The 26,162-nt window shown below is 39.7% G+C and overlaps 1 protein-coding gene across 2 annotated transcripts in view; it reads right to left on the bottom strand.

The window, feature by feature from the left end:
• cntnap3 (contactin associated protein family member 3) overlaps positions 1 to 26,162 on the bottom strand; it is a 212,306-nt gene that overhangs the window by 163,021 nt on the left and 23,123 nt on the right. For both annotated transcript variants that reach the window (XM_017681680.2, XM_017681681.2), the window contains exon 2: positions 12,031 to 12,141. In XM_017681680.2, coding sequence (XP_017537169.2) covers positions 12,031 to 12,141 — 111 coding nt within the window. The remainder of the gene's footprint in view (positions 1 to 12,030; positions 12,142 to 26,162) is intronic.

The raw sequence follows: 26,162 nt of genomic DNA, 5'->3' as shown, positions 1-26,162 counted from the left end.
CATGATGTCATCATCATGATGTCTAACTTCATGATTCAGTGCCATATTCTGTAAACTGAAGTAGCTTAGTAGGTACATCAACATCTTATACAGTCAACAAGTGAATGTCAAATCAAATAAAGCACAGTTCAGTCATATTTCAACGACATTTATTGTCAGTTTTCTCTTTTTACAGCACGACTTAAAATAATCTGGCTCACTTTCTTTTCTGACTGCTTGGTTTTCGCCTCGTCTCTCCTCTGTCAGTGCACTCATTCAAGTCTCAGTGCTCATCGTAATGCACAGATCTGATTGGCTGAGTAGCGTTACATGTGATATGTACAACTTGATTGGTCTGTGAGTTTCCCGGGCTGCTAAAGCTACCATTAGTGTAAAGCTATGCCAATTAAAATAGGACAGAGGTGGCCAACACGCATGCGGCTCTTTGCCTGCACATGTGCGGCTCTTCTATTTTCAATTACATACATATATATATATATATATATATATATATATATATTTATTTTTGTTGCACACTTGTAGCAAACGTTGCGTATTTGAGTCACTGCTATTTTCCACGCTGGAAGAAGCCAAAGTCTGTTGCCACGGTGATGCACCGACCCTCCCCCTGCAAGGAGAACGTTGCAGCAGAACCACATGCTGAGCCAGGCTACTAGCTATCCAACCACCGAAACATGGCAGCGTCGGGCAAATGGAAAACCAAACGAAAATATGAAGATGAATCAAATCAAATCAAATTTATTTGTATAAGTTTTAACAGGACTGTAAGAATGTACAACCCCCCCCCCCCCTCCACCCCCACCCCCACCCCCCCGATGGGCAAGCAAGGGGCAACAGTGGCAAGGAAAAACTCCCTCAGAACTGAGGAAGAAACCTTGGGAGGAACCAGGCTCACCAGGAGGGACCCATCCTCCTCTGGTCAAACTACCTAAAAGTGATTATACTACTAATATTAATAGCAGTAATATTGGTATTAGGAATAGCTAGCAGTCTATGAGAACATCAGTGTAGGGTGGGCAGCTAGTCCAAGAACACAGAACCTTCTTACCAGAGTGGGAGGATTTGTATTTTTTTATTGAGCGGGAAGGGAAGCCGTTCTATTTGATATGCCAAACGTCGTTATCCAATTTTAAAGCTTCCAATCTTCAGCGCCACTTTACCTCACTGCACGCCAACGTGGACCAGGAGTTTCCCAAAGGTACCGAACTGCGCAAGCACAAGCTGAACACTTTGAAACGCCAGTCAGACAAACTGACTCAGTTGTTTCAGAAGTTAACAAAACAGTCAGAAATTGTCACGCTTGCATCCTATCAACAGGCATGGAATATCACTCATGTTAAAAAGCCATACAGGGAGGGGGAATTTGTGAAAAGTTGACTCAGCGACGCCATTTCAATCTTATCTCCAGAAAATGAACATTTGAAACGAATGGTATCAGAGCTCCAGTTGTCATGACAGTCGAACACAGAATATCAGACATTAACAGTGCAATTGAGACACAGTTATACTCTGATCTTGAGAAATGCCAGTATTATAGTCTTGCTCTGGATGAGTCTTGTGACATACAAGACAAGCCCCAGCTGGCAATTTTTGTACGGTCAGTAACAGGACTGCACAATAAAAGAAGAGCTGCTTGATATTGTGCCACTAAAAGACAAGGACTCGTGGAATCGACATGAAAGAGACTCTGATGACTGTTGTTGAAAAGGCAAATTTGCCACTATCAAAACTCACATCCATAGCCACAGATGGAGCACACTATGCAACACTTCTTGAAAGTCTGCAACAGAACTTTGAGGACAAATTCCATGATCTACAGCTGAAAAGGCCACAAATTACATTCCTTGTTAACCCTTTTGCTGCTGACTCAGACTGTTTGAAACCCCCATTGGTGACAGATGAAGCTACATCTCAAATGGAGATGATTGAACTTTTTGAAGATGACAGACTCAGGTCTGTTCTGAGTGAGGGAACCCAGGAATTTTGGAAAACTGTGCCTGTGGAGAAGTATCCCAATGTAAAACAAGCTGCAGTGAAGCTCAATGTTCAGCTCAACCTATGTTTGTGAATCAGTATTTTCCACCCTGAAACGTGAAATCAAAGCATCACTCTGTTCTTACTGATACACATGTGAAAGAACTGCTTCGAGTAGCAACAACTGAATACAAGCCAGATTTGTGATGGATTGTGGAAAGCAAAGAATGCCAGAATTCCCACTAAACTCATCTACATGACAGGTAGAAAAATGGGGTTAAAAACTATAAATATTTGTGTAAATAGAGCCTGTGGCTCCTAGTAGTAATGAGTATTTTTTTCTGGCTCTTGGTGTCTGGTGTTGGCCACCCCTGAAACAGGACCACCCTGTCGAAAATAAATAATTCTCCGTAATTCTCGTTTATCGGTTATAGGTCTAGGTTCACATAGGACAGCTTCTGGGTCTGGGCTCGGACCGCGGTCCGCCTATTAGTGGCTTCTGCTTTAGGGCCTATTTCGCCTTACAATGGCTTGCATGTACCTCTCCACCATAACTGGATTTAAAAAATACATTTTGCACCAAAGTTCTGTCTCAAAACTACAGTAATACAATGTCTGAGCCATCAAGCACTGTATTCATAACTTTTTCATGTAATGATTTTCCGTGAGGAAGCTTTTAGAAGCATTATACTATTCAGATGTCAGGTTCCTATCACCACCACTGTGAACAACTCTCCATAGGTTTCTGAAGAATGGAGCATTTTACACCAAACCACTCAGAATGACTTGTTTAGCTCTTAATGATTTAATCATGCAGACAATTCTTTTTTATATATGTTGGCTAGAGGGGGTAAAGCCCACCAGCACTGGACTGTGTAGCAGTGGAACTGTGTCCTCTGGAGTGATGGAGCACATGGTTATGCCTATAAACTAACCGCCCTCCACCAACAAGTGTGGATAGACAGACAGTATTTAGCGCCTCTCTCAGATTCCAAGACAGGGATTAAGCCTAATCCTGGACTACACAGCATTTTCAATGGAGATTTCCACCTAAAAGGGAATTATAGTCCAGTACTTTTAATCTCTGTGCAGGAAGCCAATCTACAGTGTACATATTCATCTGTAGCCTACTAGTGATGTTCTCTTTGAGTTCCTTTTGAAAGGTTCTTGACTGACTAACTTTTCTTGTTTCTGGTTTAATCATATATTGCAATATTGCAAAGCAAAACTTCCCAATTTCCAATTTCCAAAGTGTTGTTCGGAATGGGCAGCCCTTTATGAATCATGATATTTAACTTAAGAAGCTTCTGAAACATTAAGATGTACCATTTTTTGATTAGATATAGGGTTTTTGTCATGGCCCAGGTACGGCCTGATCATCTGATCATCTCTCGTGAGTGTCATAAGACTGAATAACAAAAAAATGAGAAGACCCTCTGTATTCTCTCTCTCATAAACATGGTATTTTACAGTTTTGATATTTTAGACATTTATCTGTTTCAATTTCCTTCATAATATTAAACATTTAATGTGTATCTGAAATTACCGTCCACACTGTTATAATGTTACTGTTTTCTCATCCAAACTTAATTAGTTAATTATAACAACTGCAGCATGTACGGTAAACACACCCTCATCCACATCCCTCATTTTCATCATATTGTGGTTGCAGCTAGATGTGGTCAAGCTTAACATGTCCACTATGTCATGATAAAATATTCAGTTATTGAATAAAATGTCAAAATATTAAAATATTTGTGACACAGCACAAGGTCAACTTGACCAAATTTAGCAGATTGTTCGTAAGATGCTAAATTTGGATAAAACTGTCAATGTAAGCAAATACAGCAATTGTACAGTAAAAGATTAGAGTCACATACTGTTTTCTTAAATTATTTGAATTGTTCATTTTTAATTTTAATTGTTGCTTCCTGTGAATCCTGGGAGTTGATGTCCATTCTTAAAAATCTCCTGTATAATTTACAGTAAGTTTCTGTGAAAACTATCCCAGAAATCTTAACAAAAGCAAATGGGAAAACTCTACAAACTGCAGTTAACCTGACATTTTTACATTTGTTATTTGAAATCAATTTAACGTGAAATGTCACTCATTAAAAGTGTTTCCCTTTTTTAAAAGTTGGTCAGTGCACTCATGACTTTGTCCACGCTGTCATGCACCATTTGCGATGCCCTTGACCACCCTGTCATTTTCATGTTTTAGCAAAATAAACAAATTATTCCAAAAAGTAACTCAAATATAGGTAAACTGTTACAAACACCAGCTCATAATATTCTAATCTGTCAAAAACATTGTTAATAAAGGGACACAGCATTTCCCAGCAGACATGATCTTAATCAGTGCTGTATTTGTCTATAACAGGGTGGACATTACTTTGGTAATTGCTTTGCAAAGGTGTTTTAGCTTGACATACATGTGTATTGAGTAGTCGACAGTCTAATTAATATAATACACTTTCAAAAAGGCAGAACATTTAAGTTTTTTTGTAAGTTGGCACCCATCATGACTCATTGTAACTGCTAGAGTGAGTCATTGTGATTTTAACATGTGAGAATGATAGAGGCATGGACAGATAATTGGCTTAATTTATGCTAATGTATGACAAATTAGACGTTCTGAAGTATTGTTATTATAGTTCATAATGATGTAAGACTAGAGGCGTTCAAACAAAGAAGTGATCACAGCTTTAAAAAATTCCTGAGGTTGATGACTTGAGAAGCGAAAAGGGTCATTTTGCTGCATTAGTCGGAAAATCTATTCCAGTCAAGGAGCTGATAGACAATTAGATCTTTACAAATTGTTCAACTTCATTCCAACAAACCAATCCACTCTAAAAAGCTCTGCTACGCTGCTTCTAACAATCTGGTCAGAAACCCAACTGCAGCAATAAAAAGCTCCGTCTGGAAAGAAAGAAGGTGGCATGCCTGGAAAGTATTTCCAGTTCAATGTGTAATGTAGTTCAATGTAAAGCTCAAGCACAAGCAGATTGCCTGAAATGCCATCAGTCTTTTCTTGATTTAGTGCAACCATGCAGTATACGGTGGGAGATGGATGGAGAAAGGAGCTTGATGTGACAGTGGAGCATGTGCTCCAGGCTCATTTGTGATACTGAATAGTTTATTTGGACTGTAAGGAACAAAGTTTCCAACATTGTCTTGGAGAACAAGATGTTCCTGTTCAATCATTCAATTGTTATCTCACAATTGCTAATTTGAGTTAAGTTCAGTAGTAAAGTGGGCAGTGCAGGTGCTCTGTAAGACTGGAGTGGCATAACTATGCCGCTCAGAATTTAAAAGAAATGACTTTTGCTTTGCTCTCCCATTCAAATATAATTACGTTATCACATTTTTCTGGGGGGGGGGGGGGGGGGGGGGGGGGGGTGCACACCATAATTTCAGCCACAGAAAATATTCAGCCAAAAAAAAACAAAAGAAAATAAATAAATCTCTAAAGAAAATGAGAAACAGTGATTAAAACCCTTATTCGCTGTCCTCCACCAGTTCACACACCACTGAATTACTCAAACGTGGTCCACTGCAGCTGCGCTCTGTATGGTCTTTAACTCGCATGCTTTTTAACATTAACTGATTTAATGAAACTTCATAGAACTCAATATCTTCTGGTAGTAAACCTTGGTTTTGACAGTTGTTTCTTCTATAAACACTGAACACTAAAGCTACCTGTGTGCCAGCAGCACCCCCTGCTGGAGCAACTCCAGACTGCTAGATGTGAGTTCCAAAGACGACAAGTCTACGTCCACATGTTGTTTACCAGGGTTGGTAGGGTTACAATTAAAATGTATTCCAGTACAGATTACTAATTAAAAACAGTAATCTGTAACCTAATCTAAAAGATTATTATATTACAGTAATTGATAAATAATCTGATTACGCCTGGTTATCTTTGGATCATTTGTATTACAAGTGCTATAATTATAATTATAAAAGTAAAAACAAAAGAAAAAAAACTAAAACTAAATGACTTAAAAGGACAAACACAATGACTTTAAATTAACTGACTTAATGAAAACGGACTTAATGGCTGTGCTTTATACCAAAGTCAAAATATTAATCTGATAGGCAGCTTCTTTTGAGACCCTTTATTAGCATAATTATAAATAGAGACCATGCTAAAACATAAATTTCGACTTCATTTTGGTGCCTCGCACACAGATTTTGACGATTGTCATTTGTGACGTCATTTGTAGACGGTCCCTTAACTCTCAGCAGTTATTGCAGTCCACAGAAATCAATGTCTCCTAGTGGTTTTAAATGCCACTAATCTCACACAACAACTAAGTGGGAGCTGATTGGTTTAGTTATCAATGACCATCATTCAAAATCTACTGAAGAACAAAATCAAAAGTGTGAAAATGAAACCAACTTGACTTTTTCGCTGCTCACAAAACTCTTTTCGCATTTATTCCTCTGTTCACATTATTCTTATTTAAGGTTATTGGTAGCTCACTTCACCACGTTAGCAAACGATTGATCAATCAAACTGTAGAACTGAAGTGTCAAAAACCAAGAGTTTACTCAGTTTGCTGCTGTAGGATCAGGTGATATGTAAAAACAGTATAATGATTCTGAAATCTTCAGGAAAGCACTGCAGTCCTTAGTTCCAATGAAAATAAAACGCTGCGTATAGATCGGCTGAATAAAGGACTGTTAATGTTTCCGAGGGGGTCTGTTCTTTAGATTTCTCTAGTTTGGAGTGCCCTTCCCTTCCCAAAATGAAAAAAAAAACCTCTTCATCCACACAACCATATCTATGATAGCCAATGCTGACAACAGGTGATGTATATGTAGTGTACAGGCAATTTGAATGTTATCCTGCAGGTAATCCCTCTATTCTTATAAGGTATCTGTAATTTACTGATTACTGGCTCTTTTTCCAGAATACAGAAGTTATTTTGTATCCTGATTACATAAATAATATTTCTATATATTTAGCAGTGAGGAAATTTCACAAGTGGACTTGTTGTTTGGTACAACAAGGTAGTATTATATTTTTATACATTTATAGCTTTTAATTGTACATATGTATTATTGTTTAGCAACCTGTGCTAATATTAAATTCATATTCGAGCTCACTGTCAGTTTTCTTTCCCAACATGGCTACAATCACCATCCACAGCATTATTCTGTTAATGTAAAATAGTAATAAATAATAAATAAATAAATAAACAATAAATTACATATAAAATAGCTTTTCTTTTTGTTTTTTTGATTTCCAGTTATAGATGTTTTTGTTTTCCAGTTTCTATTATGGTCAAGAATTTCAATTTCAGAGCGTCACTAATGTAATTACACAGTAAGTGAAAAAATCCTGAAATTTTCTTCGTGTTTCCCATTAATACCTGTTCCACTTTAAATGCGGCAGCAGTTACATTCAGTTAAATACACAAGGCTGGAGGTGGCTTCTTATTCGCCAACTTTTGCCTTGCAGAAATCGAGATAGAGAAACAAAATTTACCACCATAGTTGGGTGTTTTGCATGTTAGAATGTAATATTGAAATAGATTTATTTATATATTGTTCTATTTTGTTTGTACTATAATACTATACTATATACTATTGTGTTTATAATACAGTAAACATATTTCAGATTTCTCTTTCTTATTAAAAAGTGAAGTAAAGTGATCCTAGAACAGGGGTCAGCAACCCATATGTTAAGAGTTGATGCTGATCCTTGTTAATGCTGATCTTTCATCAAAAATGTAAACATCTTGAGAGCTACGACATTTTATCTCCATTTTACTGAAGTAACGTTTTATCATCTTGGCTTTAAATATGTCTCAGTATGTGTTAATGTCCTAGTATAGACAAAAAATATATAGTATGACCGTAAACTTACTTTGCTCTGCTTTAAGCTTTAGCTCAGCTATAGCTGCTTTTCCCGCATCTCTGGCAGGAAACGTCTCCACAAAAGTGAAACAGTTTCAAGTAAAATGTCTCTCAACATTCAACTTTTTATGAGGCTGACGTTGCTTCTTATTCACCAGCTTCTTGTTTGAGTTTTCATGTTCCACCTTAAATCTCAGTCTGAGGCCCGAGAATGTTACTGCACCAGTTAAGGTGGAACGGGAGAATTCGAACGAGAAGTTGATTTCAGCTTTGAACTTAGTGTTTGAAAGTTTCTTGTTGCAGATTAAACGCATCAGGAAAGCAGCTGAGTAATTATAATTGCAATTAAGTCCATTTGTCTCTAAATGATCAATAGTCATCTTAAATCTCTCTCTTTGCTTTTTCACTGTTGTCATCTTTTTTCTCTCTCTTTGCTTTCTTCATCTGTTGTCTTAGTTGCTATGGTGACCAGCTTGCATGCCAATCTTCAGGGTTAAAGGGTGAATTAGTAGTTATTCATTAACTCCAGTGTTTAAGACCATTTATTGTTAAACTGCGTTGAACCATCAACAGAGATTTTTCCGCAAATTAAGATTATTTTTACCTATAAATCTAATTCTGCCGTGGAGCTGCATCAGGGCAGTAAAAGAGTTGCATGTTGTCAATGCCTGTCCTAGAATAATAAGCCAATGCAAAAACAGGTTTTCCTAAGCATCTATATACGCATGACGGATACTGAAGCTCACATTTTAATTATACTGTAACATGGCCATATTGCCCACTGCTTAAGGTCATACTTATATATATTTATATTTATAGTTTTAACGGCTGCCATAATTGCATTTAACTGCTATAATGTTCATTTCACGGTGTGATTGACAGGCAGTGCTACACTGCTAAGAAAAACAAGTAATTATCTGTAATTTTACACAAGTTTCTTTTCCAGCATGATTCTCAGGCAGGTGGCTGTGGTTTTGTCCAATAAATCTTTAGGTGAGGAAATCTAGTGAATGCGCTCTGAAACACTTCCTGTGAGTGTGCCTAATTTAGCCACTGGGATGAGTAAGCACAAGCACCACTCTGTCCTCATGACCACCCATAAAAATGCTCGTGGGGATGTATTCATGAAATGGTAGACAAAATAAAAGCGATTCCTAGAGGATATAGTAAAGCATGATTCAAGTTGAGTAGAAAGTATCAAAGTTAAAAACTGTCCTCGCTATTTTTAGAGCCTCTTGGTTTTTATGCTTTATGATTATTTCCCAGAGTGAAGTGGAGGCAGCCCTGAGGAAAAGAAGTTCGAATAATTAAATATACACAATCCTGGATCTTGAAAGCAGCAGCGTATTTTTTGTGGTCTAGATTGCAAGGCCAGTGGAATAATGGAAATATATCGAGGTGGAGCTCTTACATTTATTAAGGATCGGCTGTTGTGACCCAGACGCTTTCAAAACCTCTTACGGATTCAGTTAGAAAAAAAAAAAAAAAAAAAAGGCCTCTGTTCTCATCCAGGCTCTATGCCTGACACTGTATCAACCCCACTCTGCTCTCAAGAGGAGGCACTAGTTTTGATTTCATTTTATTCTGATGGTGGCCGGATGCAAAGAGTTTAGCGCTGCATTAATAGACGCCTCCGGCTGAGAAGCGGGTGGGAAGAGGTGGTAGAACGCTACTGTTTCTTTCTTTTCTTTCAAGCTAGCTTTTAAGTAGAGGCATCAATATGGGACCTGGCTTCAGTAGGCTGCCTTTGAAGTGCGCTGTGCTCCGTCCTGTGGGAAGTAAAGCCTCCTGCACTGCGTGCGCCTGCGCTGGGTGAGGAAATGAAAGCACTGGCTCGCTAATCGCCGCTAGAAACGGAATTTCGCCCTCTTAATAAAGCTCGGGCCTTTTGTGAAGGCCTCTTTCCTCTGGCAAAAATAATTACACCTTCCTCCCACTTGAGTCACTAACATCTTTTTTTTTTTTTTTTTTTGACTTCTGACATGTTTACTTAAAGCACTCAAAAACACCGCACGTACCGAAGCGATGCCCTATGAGTCCGTGCATTATCCTACACTACTGCAAAGCAGGCTAGGCTATTGTAAATGGAGAGAGCACGAATAAGAGAGCGTCATTACTGGTGTTCAGCAGATGTCTTTACACCTCGCTCTAATGTCGGATAATAAGGGACTCGTATTCACCGAGAGCCATTAAACGGCTCAGCGCAAATGGACTAAAACAATAAACACCGCTGAATCATGCGGGAGTTGATTAGCCGCTGCGAACGCTCTCGGATGTTTCACAGGGTCAAGTGCGACTTAGTACCTCAAAACGAAGCTCTTTAACACGGCGACGAGTTGTGAGTGCTGCATCGGCATATTTGTTTCCTTGTACTTCACTGATTCACTTCACTTTAAGCTTCAAAACACACAAATCCCTTGGATTTTCAGAGGAGTACTGAAGTCAGCAGCATGGAGTCATCAATTTATCTATTTTGAAATGCACTGTATTGGAAATCTGTGGGTGCTTTTAGGGTAAAACATATACAAAGTTCGGTAGTGGTCAATTATGCTACTATGTCTACCAAAGTAAACCAGCGAAAGCACCGTTTTTTCCTCAAGACGCTTCTTCAGCAAGCCTGGAGATCGATTAGCTGAGTAAAGAAGCATCAATCAGCATTAAGGCTTTAAAAATTGGTTTTAGTATTTTTCCCAACACATGTCTGGATGCACAACATGGACAAAATGCCATTTTGCACTTACATTGCTTTTAAAACACATCAGAAATGCATTGGTGAATCAATAACCTGACATATTAAATTGGGTTATATTTAAAGTTTTAACCAAATTAACCCAATTTAACCAATTCAACCCAAAGGTGTTTACTGGGGTTGATGTCAGGGCTCTGTGCAGGCCACTGGAGTTCCTCCACACCAAACTCGTCAAACCATGTCATTATAAGCCTCACTTTGTGCACATGGGCCCAGTCATACTGGAACAGGAAATGAAAAACTGTTGCCACCAATTTAGAATATATAAGTGTCAAAAATGTCTGTGTGCTGTAGCATTAACATCACCCTTCATTGTAATTGGGCAAATCCCAAAACAGCCCAAGACCATTATCCCTCCTCAGCCAAACTTTACTGTTAGCACTACAGACCCATTCTTCTGGCATCTGCCTAATCCAGATTTGCCCTTCAGAGTCCATTGGCAAAATGTTTTACTAGTTAAAGCTTGGCATCTGCTCAGCCATGGAAACGCATTTCATGAAGCTTCTGACATAGTTTTTATGCTGATGTTGCTTTCAGAGTGATGCAACAGAGGATAACCAAGGACAAGTTTTATGCACCATGAGTTCCAGCACTCGCCAGCCCCACTGAGCAGCTGAGTTGTTGTTGCTCCAGAGCACTTCCATTTCAAAATAATAGCAGTTGACTTAGAGTTGACTGGGGCAGATCTAGCTGGACAGAAATTTCACAAACTGATTTGTGGAACAACTGGCAAATTATCACAGTGCCATGTCACTGAACTGTGAGTGTTTGTCAATGGAGACAGCATGACTGTGCTTGCTTTTATACACCTGTTAGCAATGGGTGTGGATAAAGCACCTGTATTCAAAAATAAGGTGAGGTGTCCACACACTTTTGGGCATATACCGTATAAGCAGGAATCAGAGACCAACATGCCAGACTATGGCGGAATAAGGGAAAGAACCAGCGAAAGATCAAAGATGTGCATGCAGAAAACATCAGCTTTTCTGGTTGCTATTGTGTTCCTGCACTGAAAATCAATACTTTTTTCAAACTGTTAAGCTCAGTTTCACTATCAAGGCTATTTTCTTTTCCAATTTCTGTTCTGTTCTATTTTCTGGTTCATGCAGTTTAACAATGGAGTTACGTTTTCTCAAGCTTTGCACTAGGATTGGAACAGCGCTGCCCTCCCAACTTATGCTTTTTGTGGGGGGCAATGACTCAATGCCCCTCCACAGATTGCGCCCGTGTCTGAAATTATAATTGGTCAGTCTGCTCACATCACACATTCAAAACACTACGACTGGTTAGTGGGCTCATCTGTATATTGCAGCTTTCTTCAAGATCATTATGACAAAGGACTGCATAACAAGTATTGTGTAACCCTGACACCTACTGTATCATTCACTATGCTATTGCTAGTGGACCATCAGTATCCTGATTTCACTGACCACTGTACTCACCATCTCTCCTGTTGAGTTTTGCATAGCCCGGGTCGTGGCTGTTGGATAACTGGGATGAGCTTTTGAAGGCAGACTGGGGCAGATTGGACACCAATGGACTGTCGCAGCCCTCTGAAAACAGAGATAAGTACACATTAGTGAGGCATTCAAAGGGACTATTTCATCACAGGCCCAGCTAGAGGTGGTCAATATGATGATGTTGTATTCTGTACCTCAAACAGGACACTCGACTTGGACCCACACCTAAGAAACTCGAGACTCAACTGACTCACACTTCAGACACTTGATTTTGACTCACAACCAAGAGACTCTGACTTGCACTTCGACTGACACTTAAGAGACTCAAGGCTTGACTCATACTCTGGTATCATCAGTAGATTCTAGGCTTTACTCTGATTCATGTTACAGAAACTCTGGACTGGACTCAGACTCACAACTCAGACCATTGAGACTCAACTGATTTATACCACGGAGACTGAATACTTGACTCGAACTTGCAACTCAGAGACCCGATTCGGACTGACACCAAAAAGACACCTGCACCTCAAAGATTCAAGACTTCACTCTAACTCACATAACAAAGATTGAGACTTGACTCGGACTTGTACCTCAAAGACTTGAGGCTCAGCTATGGCTCACACCTCAGAGACTTGAAACTTGACTCGAACTTGCACTTCAAAGACTTGACACTTGACTCTGACTCACACTTCAAACACTCAAGACTTGACCTGTACTCTAGTATCATCAGTACTCAGACTTGAACACGTTAGACTTGACTCGGACTTGTACCTCAAAGGCTTGAGGCTCAGCTATGGCTCACACCTCAGAGACTTGAGACTTGACTCGAACTTGCACTTCAAAGACTTGACACTTGACTCTGACTCGCACTTCAAACACTCGAGACTTGACCTGTACTCTGGTATCGTCAGTACTCAGACTTGAACACGTTAGACTTGACTTGGACTCACAGCACAGAGACTTGAGACTTAACTTGGGCTCCCACCTCAGAGACTCAAGACTTGACTGATTCATACCTGTGAGACTCAAGACTTTAACTTGCCCCTCAGAAACTTGGACTTACAACTCAGAGACCCGACTCAGACACACACCTAAGAGATCGAATTTTTGCACCTCAAAGATTCAAGACTCAACTCTGAATCACATCTCAAAGCCTCGGGACTTGACTCAGACTCGCAACTCAGAGAATTGTGACTCAACTGATTCACACCTCAGAGACCCAAGACTCGACACAAACTTGCCCCTCACAGACTTGGACTTGCAACTCATAAGACCCAATTTGGACTTGATTCACTTGATTCACACTTGATTCACACCTAAGAGACTCAACTCTATGCACCTCAAAGACTCAAGACTCGACTGTACATGAACTCGCACCTCAGAGAATCGAGACTCAACTGATACACGCCTCAGACACACAAGACTTGACTCAAACTTGCCCCTCAAAGACATAGACTTGCGACTCACATCTAAGAGACTTGACTCTTTGCATCTCAAAGATTCAAGACTTAAGTCTGGCTCACAACTCAGAAACTCTGGACTTCACTCAGACTCCCAACTCATAGAATCGAGACTTAACTGATTCACACCTCAGACACTCAAGACTCTATGCATCTCAAAGATTCGAGACATCGCAGAGACCTGGGAGTTGACTCGAACTTGTACCGCAAAGACTTGATGCTCGACTGAGACTCGCACCTCAGAGACTCGACTCAGACTTGGACCTCAGAGACTGAAGATTTGACTCAGACTCACATGAAGCGACTTGTGAACATCTCTGCTGCGCTCCCATAGGCCCACCCCTAGATGAGGGCACTGACAAGAACTTGAGAGTTGCCTTTTATATCTCTTACCGTCAGTAATCAAAAAGGTCAGACTGCACACACATTTGGAGGGTAATTTATGGCAGAGAGCAGAGTAAAGGTCATTTAATTAATGGTAATCCTTAACAAAGACTTATCATTAAAAGAGTAAAGCGCGGTCAAAATGCTAATGTGGCTAATTAATATAGAATGCTCACGGGGGACCGGCATCTCATTTAAATGATGCTAGCTAGCCCCTTGTAGCCTAATGTTTTGTTCACTAACAATGCAAGAATATTAGAGTGAGGTATGCCATTACACACACCTTTTAGCCTTATATAGCAATTCACCTCAGATAGCATCTGCACACAGCTGTCTGTTTAGCCTCTCTCATGAATTGGGCTGTAATTTCAGCACTTGGGAGGAAGAAGACTTTTCCAGCTCTACACAGCTCTGTGTTTACTACTGATAAGGCTGAAATTTACGACCACAGTAAAGCAAATTCAGTGACAGGAGCCCTCAAGGAATGGTCCCAAATTGCTCTTCACAGAAAATACAACATTTCACACTAGAAGAGTAGTGCAAGCACACATAATTACTTTAACAGCAGTTGTTAGCCTGAGGACACATGCTGGAAAAAAACATACATTATTTTACAAGCTCTGAGTGCTCCAAATAATTATCTTATTGTATGTATTAATTAGTGTACACAGTACTGCTGCTTTGTGGATTTCACCCAGTTAAGCAGACTGCAGTACCCCTTCGTCTATAGTGTCAGACACCATTAGTATAATTGGCTTCCGATGATCCACATCAGTGTCGTTTTGTTAATTAGCTGGGATACTAAAATATAATGACTGGGAAAGTGAAGAACTATTTTAGCTGCTCTACCAACAGTAAGTCAACTGTAAGTGTGGGAGAGGCTTCGACTCTACAACACCAACTACGGGTGGGCGATATGATATGTTAACATTATTATAATTATTTACATCACTACACACTATTCTGAGTTCACTGTGGGCACTGTCAGTACTTCTACAACACTAACTGAATGTGTTATAAAAAAGACATTAGACCAAGTAAAATGCAGAGCACCTGAAATAACCAACTGCATAGTAACAAGTAGCTGATTGAATGTCAGCCTGCTATGTTATTTTATTTTATTCATTTATTTTTACCAATAGACCCTTCATAAAATAACAACTGACATGCTTATCAGCCATTCACAACCATCTCAAAATGCTACCTCCTCCACCAAGCTAAGGAAAACTGAAAGCACTTCTCTGAACAAACCTGCAGTGAGAACGGCAACGGCAGTAAATTAGTCAGATTTATAGGCTCAGAAAAGGTGCAAAAGAAGTTGAAACATGCTATTCTGACAACCTGGAAGTTGCTGTTTTATGTCTTTCCTGAAGCTGAAAAAGTTTTGCTTTAGTCTTGGTGGAGGACCACACCCACAGCTCAATGTCACAAATAGTAACACACAGACTTACAGTTGTATGCAAAAAATTTGAACAACTCTGGTCAAAAAAATGTTTTGTTGTTTTTGTAAGTAAACATGTGTTAACACACCCAAACCAAGCCAAGTTTGGCAGACAATGTGCTCTAAAAAAAGCCCTCTTTAGCACTGATTAGCTTCCAACGTCTCTCACTATCTCCAATGTTAATTCTAGCATTACCTCATCTGAAGGGTCAGCTTCCGTTGCTACAACCTCCTTCTTAATAGATATGAAAACAATTTAACTGGTTTGATCAACGAAAAGATGGTTTCCAGAATCCTTTTTTTATGTTTGTTCTACATTGGCCTACATTCATATTTTGTCAGTTCTCAAACGTATATGTGCACATCAATAATTTAAATTTTGAATTTGGAATTTTGAGGCTGGGGCAACCCTAAACTCTTCGTCATATTCCTCAAATCATCCTTAACAAAGACTTATCATTAAAAGAGTAAAGCGCGGTCAAAATGCTAATGTGGCTAATTAATATAGAATGCTCACGGGGGACCGGCATCTCATTTAAATGATGCTAGCTAGCCCCTTGTAGCCTAATGTTTTGTTCACTAACAATGCAAGAATATTAGAGTGAGGTATGCCATTACACACACCTTTTAGCCTTATATAGCAATTCACCTCAGATAGCATCTGCACACAGCTGTCTGTTTAGCCTCTCTCATGAATTGGGCTGTAATTTCAGCACTTGGGAGGAAGAAGACTTTTCCAGCTCTACACAGCTCTGTGTTTACTACTGATAAGGCTGAAATTTACGACCACAGTAAAGCAAATTCAGTGACAGGAGCCCTCAAGGAATGGTCCCAAATTGCTCTTCACAGAAAATACAACATTTCACACTAGAAGAGTAGTGCAAGCACACATAATTACTTTAACAGCAGTTGTTAGCCTGAGGACACATGCTGGAAAAAAACATACATTATTTTACAAGCTCTGAGTGCTCCAAATAATTATCTTATTGTATGTATTAATTAGTGTACACAGTACTGCTGCTTTGTGGATTTCACCCAGTTAAGCAGACTGCAGTACCCCTTCGTCTATAGTGTCAGACACCATTAGTATAATTGGCTTCCGATGATCCACATCAGTGTCGTTTTGTTAATTAGCTGGGATACTAAAATATAATGACTGGGAAAGTGAAGAACTATTTTAGCTGCTCTACCAACAGTAAGTCAACTGTAAGTGTGGGAGAGGCTTCGACTCTACAACACCAACTACGGGTGGGCGATATGATATGTTAACATTATTATAATTATTTACATCACTACACACTATTCTGAGTTCACTGTGGGCACTGTCAGTACTTCTACAACACTAACTGAATGTGTTATAAAAAAGACATTAGACCAAGTAAAATGCAGAGCACCTGAAATAACCAACTGCATAGTAACAAGTAGCTGATTGAATGTCAGCCTGCTATGTTATTTTATTTTATTCATTTATTTTTACCAATAGACCCTTCATAAAATAACAACTGACATGCTTATCAGCCATTCACAACCATCTCAAAATGCTACCTCCTCCACCAAGCTAAGGAAAACTGAAAGCACTTCTCTGAACAAACCTGCAGTGAGAACGGCAACGGCAGTAAATTAGTCAGATTTATAGGCTCAGAAAAGGTGCAAAAGAAGTTGAAACATGCTATTCTGACAACCTGGAAGTTGCTGTTTTATGTCTTTCCTGAAGCTGAAAAAGTTTTGCTTTAGTCTTGGTGGAGGACCACACCCACAGCTCAATGTCACAAATAGTAACACACAGACTTACAGTTGTATGCAAAAAATTTGAACAACTCTGGTCAAAAAAATGTTTTGTTGTTTTTGTAAGTAAACATGTGTTAACACACCCAAACCAAGCCAAGTTTGGCAGACAATGTGCTCTAAAAAAAGCCCTCTTTAGCACTGATTAGCTTCCAACGTCTCTCACTATCTCCAATGTTAATTCTAGCATTACCTCATCTGAAGGGTCAGCTTCCGTTGCTACAACCTCCTTCTTAATAGATATGAAAACAATTTAACTGGTTTGATCAACGAAAAGATGGTTTCCAGAATCCTTTTTTTATGTTTGTTCTACATTGGCCTACATTCATATTTTGTCAGTTCTCAAACGTATATGTGCACATCAATAATTTAAATTTTGAATTTGGAATTTTGAGGCTGGGGCAACCCTAAACTCTTCGTCATATTCCTCAAATCATACCAGAACAATGTGCAGTGTGGCAGGGCCAACTGTCCTGCTGAAATAGGTCACTGCCATCAAGGAATACTACTGACATGAAGCAGTCCCAAATGATGTTTAAGTAGGTGGTACATGTCAAACTGCATCCATGTGAATGCCCTGACCCAGGGTTACCCAGCAGAACATTGGCCAGAGCATCACGCTCCCTCCATTGGCTTGTCTTCTTCAAACAGTATATCCTGGTGCCATCACTTCCCCATGTGATGTAAAAGAAAATGAGACTCATCAGACCAGGAGATCTTCCAATGATCCAAGGACCATTGGTGGCAGTGGACAGGGACTCTGGTCTTTGGCTACACAGCCTCATACGCAGCAAGATGCAATGCACTTTTTGTTGTGATACATTTTTTCAAAATACATCTTTAGAAATTTTAGTGACTTTTGCCACATTGGCCCTTCTGTCAATAAGGACCATTTGGAATAGCTTTTGTTGCCATTTAGCATCAATGAACCTTGGGCGTCCAACACTCTGGCCCAATCCCATTTCACCCCTTGCCCCTACCACTTAGCCCTAGCCCTCTGTTTTTTTTTTTTCTTCATGTCTAGGGGTAGGATGTCTTGATTTTTGTTGAGACAGAGAGGGGTAGGGGAAAGTATAAAGTGCAGTGTAACTGCCACACCATTTAAGGTGAAATGGGAAAATTCAAACAAGAAGCTGGCTGACTTCAGCTTCATTTCACAGAAGGTGATATATAACGATAATATAGGCGATAATAACCCCTATAATATCCCCCCTCTTTGAAGGCATATGATGCCTCATAACCAGCAGTGAGGTTGCTGAACTTTACCCTCTTACCCTCTTTACCCTTTCAATCACTGGTGTATTTTCCACCTCGCCCACCCTCAACACAAACAGTCACTTTCATTGTAAAAGTTTGTCTGATTTTGTGAAACAGCAAGCTGATTTCCATTTCCGAACATCCTGTTCCGCTAGCAAAGGCAGTGCTAGTGAAGCGGTGAAGGGCTTAGACGATTACATTAGCCACAAACAGCTCCGGAGGTGAGCTTTTTGTCAGTTTTTAAACACGTCCTTGGGCGAAGAGGACTTTTTTGGTCTTATCTTCGCGATGATGAAAGGTAATGAAGGCGATGATTTATCTTTCTTTAGCTTTGAGCCTACTTTGTCCAATCTTACCTCAGATACCAAGGCCATAACTCACAGTTGAGGACATAAGATAATTAAAGTGGGCATGTACCTGGCAATTCTGGTAATGAGTAGATAATTGGAGTTTGAGAAAGTGTCTTGACATGTGATTTGATTCGGGGTGGCTTTCAGCTGCATGGATTAAGATATGAGAGAGAAATACAAAAGCCAATTTTAATTGAGTGCTGCATGTCAATCAATATACTTTCGCTGGCCACTTTGTTAGGTACACCTAACAACTAAACAACTTATTGTTAGTTTTAGCAGGTCCACTAACTACATAGTATGCAGAGAAACAAACGGACTACAGTCTGTAAGCATAAAACTACAAAGTGCATCTACGTAGTTAGTGGACCTGCTAAAACGGACAATAAGTTACAGATACAAGGTATGTGTACCTACTGAAGTGGCCAGTGAGAGTATATTGATTGACATGCAGCACTCAATTAAAAAAGGCTTTGTATTTGTATACCTACAAAGCGTACCTATGCTAAGTGGACCTCATAAAATGGGTGAAATTGGCCCATGAGGACATTTGATTTGGCCTGCAAGTAGCATATTATTTTCCTTTTAAAATTATAATTTTAAGTACTTAAATGTTGCCCTGTGTCCTGAAGAACCTACATTTGAAAATTGTACAAAAACATGACATATGATCTTTAACTTATGAACTTTGTTGTTTTTGTACATATCTGCACATTCCAAATTTGATGCCTGCAACATGTTCCAAAAAACTGAAACAGGAGCATATTTACAAACTAGATATCATCACCTTTCCTTTTAACAGCACTTTTTTAAATACTTGGGGACTGAAGACACCAACTGATCCAGTTTTGAGAGTATACTATTTTGCCATTCTTCTATGATACAAGTCTTTAGCTGTGTAACTGTACAGCTCCTTCACATTCGCATTTAAAGATTAATAAGACATGCATTTTAAATAGGAGATAGGTCTGGACTGCAGGCCATGCTGACAACGCAGGCATACTGCTGTAATGTTCATGTTTAGGAGTGTGTTTATGGGAATTGTTGACCATTATTCCAGAACCGCATTTGTGAGGTCAGACACTGATGTGGGACGAGAAGGCCTGGTTCGCAGTCTCCGCTCTAATTCATCCCAAAGGTGTTCTATCGGGTTGAGGTCAGGACTCTGTGCAGGCCAGTCAAGCTCTTCCACACCAAACTCACTCACCCATGTCTTTATGGACCTTGTGTTGCGCACTGGTGTGTAGTGATGTTGGAACAGGAAGGGGCCGTCCCCTTAAGAGTTCCCCTTAAGAGCATTAAGAGTTCCTTTCACTGGAATTAAGGGGTTGAGCCCAACTCCTGAAAAACAATCCCACACCATAATCCCCCCTCCACCAAACTTTATACTTGGCACAATGCAGTCAGACAAGTACCGTTCTCCTGGGAACCGCCAAACCCAGACTCGTCCATCATGTTGCCAGATGGCGAAGCATCATTTGTCACTCCAGAGAACACGTCTTCACTACTCTAGAGTCCAGTCACGGCGCTTTACATCACTGTATTTGACGCTTTGCATTGCTCTTTGTGATGTAAGGCTTGGATGCAACTGCTCAGCCATGGAAACCCATTCCACAAAGCTCTCTAGGCTGTTCTTGAGATAATCTGAATGCCCCATGAAGTTTGGAGGTCTATAGCAGTTGCCGACCTCTGCGCACTATGTGCCTCAGCATCCGCTGACCCCACTCTGTCATTTTATGTGGCCTACCACTTCGTGGCTGAGTTGCTGTCGTTCTCAATCGCTTCCACTTTGGTATAATATCACTGACAGTTGATTGTGCAATGTTTGTAGAAGCAGTCTGCGTGCCTAGGTGCTTGATTTTATATACCTGTGGCCATGGATATGATTGGAACACCTGAATTCAGTGATCTGGATGAGTGAGCAAATACTTTTGGCAATATAGTGTATTTTCACAGAGTTTCTTGTCTCAAACTGCCCCATCTTAACTTTTTTGGAATGTGATGCAGGATTTCAGAATGGGCATATATCCAGCAAGGGAGACTAGTAGGAGAATCTGATCAAATACAGGTTACTGCTTTCTGGTTTTATTTGCATTTTACATACTGTCTCAACGTTTTTAGAATGGGGTTTGTATAATCTGATACCGTGATGCTGTATTTAAACTGAGATGCCAACACATATTTACAAAGTAACATGATATTAAATCATTTTATCAGTATTGCCCAGCACTACATGCTGAATTTGACCATTCACAGGATGGATAGCGTCTTGTCTGACAAAGCGCAGTGGCTATATAGGGTTACTGTGGTACAAAGCAAGGAGTGAGAGGAAAGTGTAACAGCTTTCTTCACACTCTCTGATACCCTGCCTTTCTGTGCACACCAGCGCAACACATTACTGCCAACATAACATCACTGAAAACCCAGAACAAGGGGGGTTTCATACAAATACTGTGCTTGTGACTCTCAGGTAATTTCTACTTGCACATTCACACAATTGTCTTCAGTTACTCAGAAGCAGTAGGGTCAATGCTAGCAATTACAGCTTCGAAGCCAGCTGACATTCAATTTAAAACCTCTTTACAAAAGAGTGCCATTTCACATCAATCACAACTCATTCTTCATTATTAGGTTATTGTTTTGGTAAAATCAACAATATTTTTCAATGCCTTTCTGCTTTCTTTCTTCGTTAGCCTCATAATGGGAATGTTAGAAGGGTATAACAATGGGTCTCAGTCAGTCAGTCAGTGACTCAGTGAGAGACATTGACTCTCACAGGCTGGCCTGCTGGGCAGTGCAGCAAAAAACAACATTGTAAATGGATGTACTCAGCAGTCTCAATTCTTTCTGCAAAAGAGACTAGTAGGAGAATCTAGAAGATGCATCATCATGATACACATTACATATGTTTTCTTTCGCATGTAATGATATTGGTATTTTTATATAGTTTATATAGTACATAGATTTTCAATTCAGAGGTCAGGAATCACAAACCCTACAAGGTATAAGCTCTTCAGGGAAAAATCCATATCCTGCCATTTTTTGATAGTCAGGACTCAGTTTTGTTCACTGACAGTTGGTTCCACATCTGTCATATGGTAAAACATCGCTTTACTCTTTTATATTAAATATTTTGATTCTTTATTGAAATCGTTTGTCCATTTTTGTGATTCACTTCTTCAACCAAAGCTGGGAATGTAATTCAGATCAGATGATGATGTTATCAGCAAACCATTTAGTGCATCCAGCAGCAGTCAATTCAATAGAAATATAGATGATTAAATATTGAACATCCATATAATCTGTATAAAGCCTCAGGGGAGATTACAGTGAGAGAGAGAGCAGTATGTGAAAAGAAAATATACATTGTCATTAGCAAATATGCCACAAATCATTGCAGATTCTTTGAGAATGTACATTTTAACTGATGGGTTTATGATGATGTAATCGTGACAGTAGAACACGAAATTCTTCTTCCCAAAATGTACAAAAAAGCAAATGATGCTTAAAAGCTCAGTTTTTAATACAAAACTCCTAAAGCCCGTAAAGCATCTTTAATCGCTATCGATAAGAGCGCATCTCATCTCGGCAGGGATGCGTGCTTCCCGCTCTATTATTCTTCCATGGTGTCTGATTTTACAATTTACTGGGATAACAGACTGACCTAAACGTCCAAATGACAGCACGAGAGAGCGAGCACTAATGACGGCGATCCATCATTTACAAAAGGCTGCTGAAATCCTCTCATAACTTTTAATAATGCTTTCTGAGAAAACTCTGAGAATAGGGGGAGGGGAGTCGGGGGGTGGGCTGATCTGAAAAGTTGAGGAAGAGTGAACTGCAAGCAGAGCTGAGTCAGAGCGAGAGATTACAGCTTTGAAAACACAGCATGGATAAACATTCAAAGCATGAGGGAGAGCCGAGTGCATGCGTGGAGGGGGAATTGTTTTCCCCCAGTTCATTAGCCGGTTCTTCTGGTTCTTCGTTAATTAGACAGACTTAGCACCAGAGATTCTGCCCCAGACAACATTCAGACTACAAGATGGCTGATGATGTCCCTGGAGAAAAGCGTTTCTTTTGCATGGTACAATGTTGTGGATGCTTGTTGGGTCAAGTTACTCGTGATGAAATCTACAACACTGGAAGTGAAAAATATGAAGGAAATGCATAAGTAGCCTCCTGCCCCTAAGACCAAGGAGTTACAGAGACATGGCCTACAGCATTTCATTGCAATCCAATCTCAGATCAAATATTGGAAAGATCATTGAGATGAACCATTGATATTAAACCTTTCATATCTAGTTATCAAGTTAACTAGTTAGGGATCCAGCACTGTGACCGGAAGGTCGCCGGTTCGATCCCCAGAGCCAACAGCACATGACTGAGGTGTCCTTGAGCAAGACACCTAACCCCCAACTGCTCCCCGGGCGCTGCGGATTGGGCTGCCCACCGCTCTGGGCAAGTGTGCTCACTGCCCCCTAGTGTGTGTGTGCTCACTAGAGTGTATGTGGTGTTTCACTTCACAGATGGGTTAAATGCGGAGGTGAAATTTCCCCGTTGTGGGACTAATAAGGGTCAATTAAATTAAATTAAATCATTTTCATAAATATAGATGTAGATTAACACTACATTTACTGCAATTGTCTATATATTATCTTCACAATAGAGCTGCCACAATCACTCAGTTAGAATCAATTACTTGATTAAAAAGAACACTAATTAAAATGTGCATTCTTGATGAAACAGTCCTCTGTTTACAGTTGAACATTCTCTATCAAGGAGACTTGTTAGCACTCAATTCGATTTTGTGTGTCTCATTGAAAGAGAGGAAACCCACACCAGCAGGATCTCACAAAAGGTTTCTAGCTGCAAATGTCATGCATATAAAGTACAATTAAATGTTTGGTGTTCCAGTTTTGTTCTCCTTTATATCTTTGATGGAGAAAAACATTGCCAGATTTTGTCGACGTGACCAAAAACATTATCCTGTTTGTTTTAAAAAAACTACTTAGTATGCATCAGAGCATAATTCTACTGGTTCTAGCAGACACGCTAATAGCTGATTAAACATTTAAAATGCTGCTCGATGCATTAGGTAGCTGTCGTGTGTTACTAGTACAGATAATTCTTATTGTCTAAACAGCCATGTCAGTTATTGATTATGCAGAATCCAAAAACAAGCATTTTCTACCATTTTTTAATGCTGGTTACCTGTAACTGAATCTCTGAACCCGACATATTTTGAGTGACACTGAGAACACTGCCATAGACTGTCATTCCACTGTCAAACGAGGAGAGGGCAACTGCCTCTCCACAACACCACGGGGTTGTGCACACGCATCACCCATGCTGATAAGTGTCAGTACACAGTTCCAACAACAATTCCATACTGGTTGCTTCATAATGCAAAGAAGAAAACCACCTACTGCTCCTTAAAACTTTACTAGATATTGAAAATTCAATATTTATTAATTTATAAATATTACATTATGAATAGCTCCTGATTTATTCAGCCAGAGCATAAAGGTTTCCCTCTCAAACTCCTCCTCGTTTCATGGTTGTCAACCTCTGCTTGAACGCCTAACCTGTTTCTAAAAGCTTTATACCTGCAATACAGTCATACTCAACTCCTTTTCCTACCATGTTCTCCTACCTTTTATCTGTCTGAACTCCTCCAAATCTATAGTGCTTTAACCCTCCCAGCTCCCCCATGGCATATACATGTTGAAAATCTCCTCTTTATATTTTACTTAATTATTTATCACCTGCAGCTCATAAAAAAAACACCTGCTCAAAGTGCCTATTCTAACTTTCAATCCACACCACATTTGTGTTTGGAAGTAGCAGAAGGTATATTTTCTTATGATATGAATTTGATGAACATATTGTTGCACTTCAGGTACCTCTATAAATAAAGAAATTAATTTTCCACAGAATGTTATAGTATTTTCACCAAGCCAATTCACCAAGGATTAAAACAACCTACAGCTATTTCTATGGCTCATTGGGAAAGTAGGAAAAAAAGTTAATAAAAACAGACAGCAAATCTTGCAAAAAAAATCTGACCTTGTATTCAATTAAAATTTTTTACACTTTTAAACTTATTCGAAATGTTATACCTGCAACGTATTCTAAAAATGTTGGGAAAGGGGCATGTTTACCACTGTTGCATCACGTCCATTTAACAATGTTCAGTAATCATTTGGAAACTGACGACACCAATTGTTATAGTTGAGAAAGTGTCAATTCTTCCCATTCTTGCTTGATGTAACACTTAAGCCGCTCAATAGTCGTGGGTCTCCATTGTTGTATATCACTCTTCAAAATGGGCCACGTGTTTTTAATGGGAGATAGTTCTAACCTGCAGACAGGCCAGTCTAGCACCTGTGCTCTCTCACCAGAAAAACGCAGTGGTAATGTGTAGAATGTGGCCTGGCATGGTTTTACTAAAATAAGCAGGAATCTCCTTGAAAAAGACGTCATCTGGATGGCAGCATGTGTTGCTCCAAAATGTGGATGTATCCCTCAGTATTAATGGTGGCTTCACAGGCATGCAACGTCATTGGTACTAACGCATCCGTATAACGGATACAACATACCGGATGTATAACGGATGTAACGTATGACAGATGCCAGCCTTTAAACTTTGTGTTGGTAACAAATGGGATAGTACTTTTCCTTTTCAGCCCAGAGAACACAACATCCATTATGTCTAAAACCAATTTGAAGGGTGGACTTGTCAGCCTGTCAGATCATAGCACACGTTTCCACTCCACGTCAGTTTCTTTTTTCATTCTTTAGCCCCAGGCTTTAACATAGGACAGTAGAATCTTAACTGCATTTGTAGATGCGCCGATGAACTGTGTTTACTGAAGTATTTCGGAGCGTGGATGTGGTTATATTCAATACAGAAACATCAGTTTTTAACATGGTGCTGTCTGAGAGACCAAAGGTCATGGGCATTCAGTATTGGTTTTCAGCCTTGGCCTATACCCACAGATTTCTCTGGATTCTCTGAATCTTTTAATGCTATGAACTGTCGATAAAATTCTTTCCAATTGTGTGTTGAAACATTCTTAAACTGTTGGATTATTTGCTTATGCAAGTTTTTGCAAAAGGTGGTGACTGAGCCTTTCATGAATTCTCAGTTTATACCCATTCATGATAGCATCACCTGTTATCATCTGTTTACCTTTGGAAAGTTCCAGGTGTCTGTGATCATTCCACAACCTCCAGTCTTACATTGTCTCTGTCCCAACTTTTTTTGCAATGTGTTGCAATAACCTAATTTGGAATTAGTACATCCATCCATTTTCTAAGCCGCTTCTCCCTCAGGATCGCGGAGGGGTGCTGGAGCCTATCCCAGCGGTCATCAGGTGGAAGGCAGGATACACCCTGGACAGGTCGCCAGTCCATCGCAGAGCAGACAGACAGATA

The sequence above is a fragment of the Pygocentrus nattereri genome, chromosome 18 (assembly GCF_015220715.1).
Source record: "Pygocentrus nattereri isolate fPygNat1 chromosome 18, fPygNat1.pri, whole genome shotgun sequence".
Classification (NCBI taxonomy): domain Eukaryota; kingdom Metazoa; phylum Chordata; class Actinopteri; order Characiformes; family Serrasalmidae; genus Pygocentrus; species Pygocentrus nattereri.
Note: the sequence above shows the minus strand (reverse complement) of the source record. Positions and strands in the feature narration are given on the sequence as shown.